This window comes from Sardina pilchardus, chromosome 10, assembly GCF_963854185.1.
Source record: "Sardina pilchardus chromosome 10, fSarPil1.1, whole genome shotgun sequence".
Lineage (NCBI taxonomy): Eukaryota > Metazoa > Chordata > Actinopteri > Clupeiformes > Clupeidae > Sardina > Sardina pilchardus.
In genome coordinates, this window is record NC_085003.1 from 33891993 (window position 1) to 33894492 (window position 2500).

General features: G+C 45.6%; 1 protein-coding gene across 1 annotated transcript in view; it reads right to left on the reverse strand.

The window, feature by feature from the left end:
• apba2a (amyloid beta (A4) precursor protein-binding, family A, member 2a) overlaps nucleotides 1-2500 on the reverse strand; it is a 14591-nt gene that overhangs the window by 8999 nt on the left and 3092 nt on the right. The window contains exons 5-6 of the mRNA XM_062546530.1: nucleotides 1716-1861; nucleotides 1113-1232 (exon numbers count right to left, since the gene is read on the reverse strand). Coding sequence (XP_062402514.1) covers nucleotides 1113-1232; nucleotides 1716-1861 — 266 coding nt within the window. The remainder of the gene's footprint in view (nucleotides 1-1112; nucleotides 1233-1715; nucleotides 1862-2500) is intronic.

Sequence of the window (2500 nt, forward strand, 5' to 3'; positions counted from 1 at the left end):
TAAATTACGCGCTCGGTTTAGCCTGCCTGTGAATTGTTTGAAGTGCGTGTGCTTCTTTGAGAGGGGAATCAATGTAAGTTGTAAACTACGTGATACGTTTACGTCTACGTTTAAAAGGCATGTATAATTGTGTGTAGTCCTATTATCCAAAAAATCCAGCTCCAAATCCTTGCTAATCGAGCAAGTGATTGTTTGGCCAAAAGCGAAAATAAGCCTATTCTGACCGAGAAGAGGTGCATTCATATCAGGCAAGCAGAGGTATGCTAGAAGTTAGTAATCGCCCTGTTGCTTTGCATTTTTATTTCAGTTTAAAACGAACAACATAGAATCCACACAGCACCTTTCAACTTTAAAACTTCAAAGAAAAAGTCCACCGGGACCGTTCGCTTCTACTGTATGTGTATGGAACGGTGTAGGCTAGTGACGCATTTCATATGGATGCACTTTTTGACATGACAGTTAGCCTACTCGTTTGCATCACTTGCTAAATGTAAAACTGCATTTCGTTACTGGTATTTCACTCGTGCAATGACAGTAAAGTTGTATATACTCGAATCTAAAAACTCCATATAAACTCCAATAAAAAAAAGAATCCATGGCATGATCTCTTCTTGACTGACCAGTGACCCTCATTGAAAAGTCAAACTGTATGGAACTGACAGTGTTTTGTTTTTACAAAACATAGCAATAATAAAAAAAAAACATGTCATGCTGATACCTTTTGCTCTTCTCAATTTTAGAAGTTTTACCGATGCTAAAGATTTTGTGGCTGGTGCTACAAATCTTAGAAGTTACATCTGGCCCTTTGAGGGCAACCATTGGGCTGATGTGGCCCTCGGTGAAAATGAGTTTGACACCCCTGGTGTAGACTCTACAAGTAGGCAACTAGATAAATACAACATGTTGGTGTGTGCTTCTACAAGTAGGCCTACCCACCCCCTACTCTACACAGCGCCTGATTGGAGGAGACAGGTTGGGTTCTGAAGTGCAGTGATGAAACACCATTCTGAAGGCTCTGACAGGATGGGTCGCCGTGACGATGTTGGAACACGTATTTGTGTGCTTTAGTGCAGGTGAATCTCCAGGGGGAGAGGCTGTGTTCTCCTACACACCTGCGTGTCTGCGTTTAACACTTTGATGGCCTTGGTGGAGATGAAGAGATCCACTTCAATCAGGCTGTGATTTTCTTCACTTGAACTCTGAAAGACAAGAACATGAGCTAAGATCGCCCTCTAGAGGCACACAGCAAGCATAGCACACACCATATGAATAGTGCACTGGCTACAACACTGGCTATCACACTACATTCAGCTGATGCTGTCATCCAGACATTTACAAATGAGGACAAACACTCAAGCTACAGCAAGGGAGACCTTAGGGCAACAATAACAACTACTCTGTACACCACAACAGTACCAGAGGCTGAGTGCAGAAGTTTAAGTACCAGTTAGACTGTTCTCAAAAGAGATCGTAGTAATAACATGGGGGCAGGCAAGTAGGAGTACTACAGCTGTATGGTACTGCAGTGACAACTTCTTACAGACATTCAATATCTCTGACAGTGATTGTCATGCATACACGTCAAGTAAATACTAAGAAACTCAATATTGAACTCCATTGAAATGAGTCCCGTGGTGATATGAAGCCCTCGGTCTGGAGCTGGAGTAGCAGACTGGAATCTGTAGTGGGTTCTAGAGGAGTGGAACCTTCGGTACCTTGACCTGTTCCACAGCTTCCTGCGCTTGCGTCATGCGGACACTTTTAGATGGGTTCCGGTCGGACAGGAGCTGGGTGGAACCGAGGTAGTTGGCGGCAAAAATGATCCCGTCAACCAGGTCCTCGGGCTCACAGGGTCCTGGAACTGAGAACACCAGAGATCAGACAGAACACTGCTGCTGCCGTTCCGCTTTAGAACACCAGAGATCAGACAGAACACTGCTGCTGCCGTTCCGCTTTAGAACACCAGAGATCAGACAGAACACTGCTGCTGCCGTTCCGCTTTAGAACACCAGAGATCAGACGGAACACTGCTGCTGCCGTTCCGCTTTAGAACACCAGAGATCAGACGGAACACTGCTGCTGCCGTTCCGCTTTAGAACACCAGAGATCAGACGGAACACTGCTGCTGCCGTTCCGCTTTAGAACACCAGAGATCAGACGGAACACTGCTGCTGCCGTTCCGCTTTAGAACACCAGAGATCAGACGGAACACTGCTGCTGCCGTTCCGCTTTAGAACACCAGAGATCAGACGGAACACTGTTGCTGCCGCTCCGCTTTAGCCTGGCTAGTGCCTACCACTTGAATTTCCCCTTGGGGATCAATAAAGTAACTATCTATCTATCTATCTACTTCTCAAAAGAGACGTGGTCTGGCAACCAGACGTTCATTTAGTCGTATTTGAAAAAATGCCCAGATCCGTTTATTGGGCGCCACGGATGTCTATCAAATGCGTCTGTGCATAGCTCATCAACGTCTTGCTTCCCGCCCTGTTCTGTGATT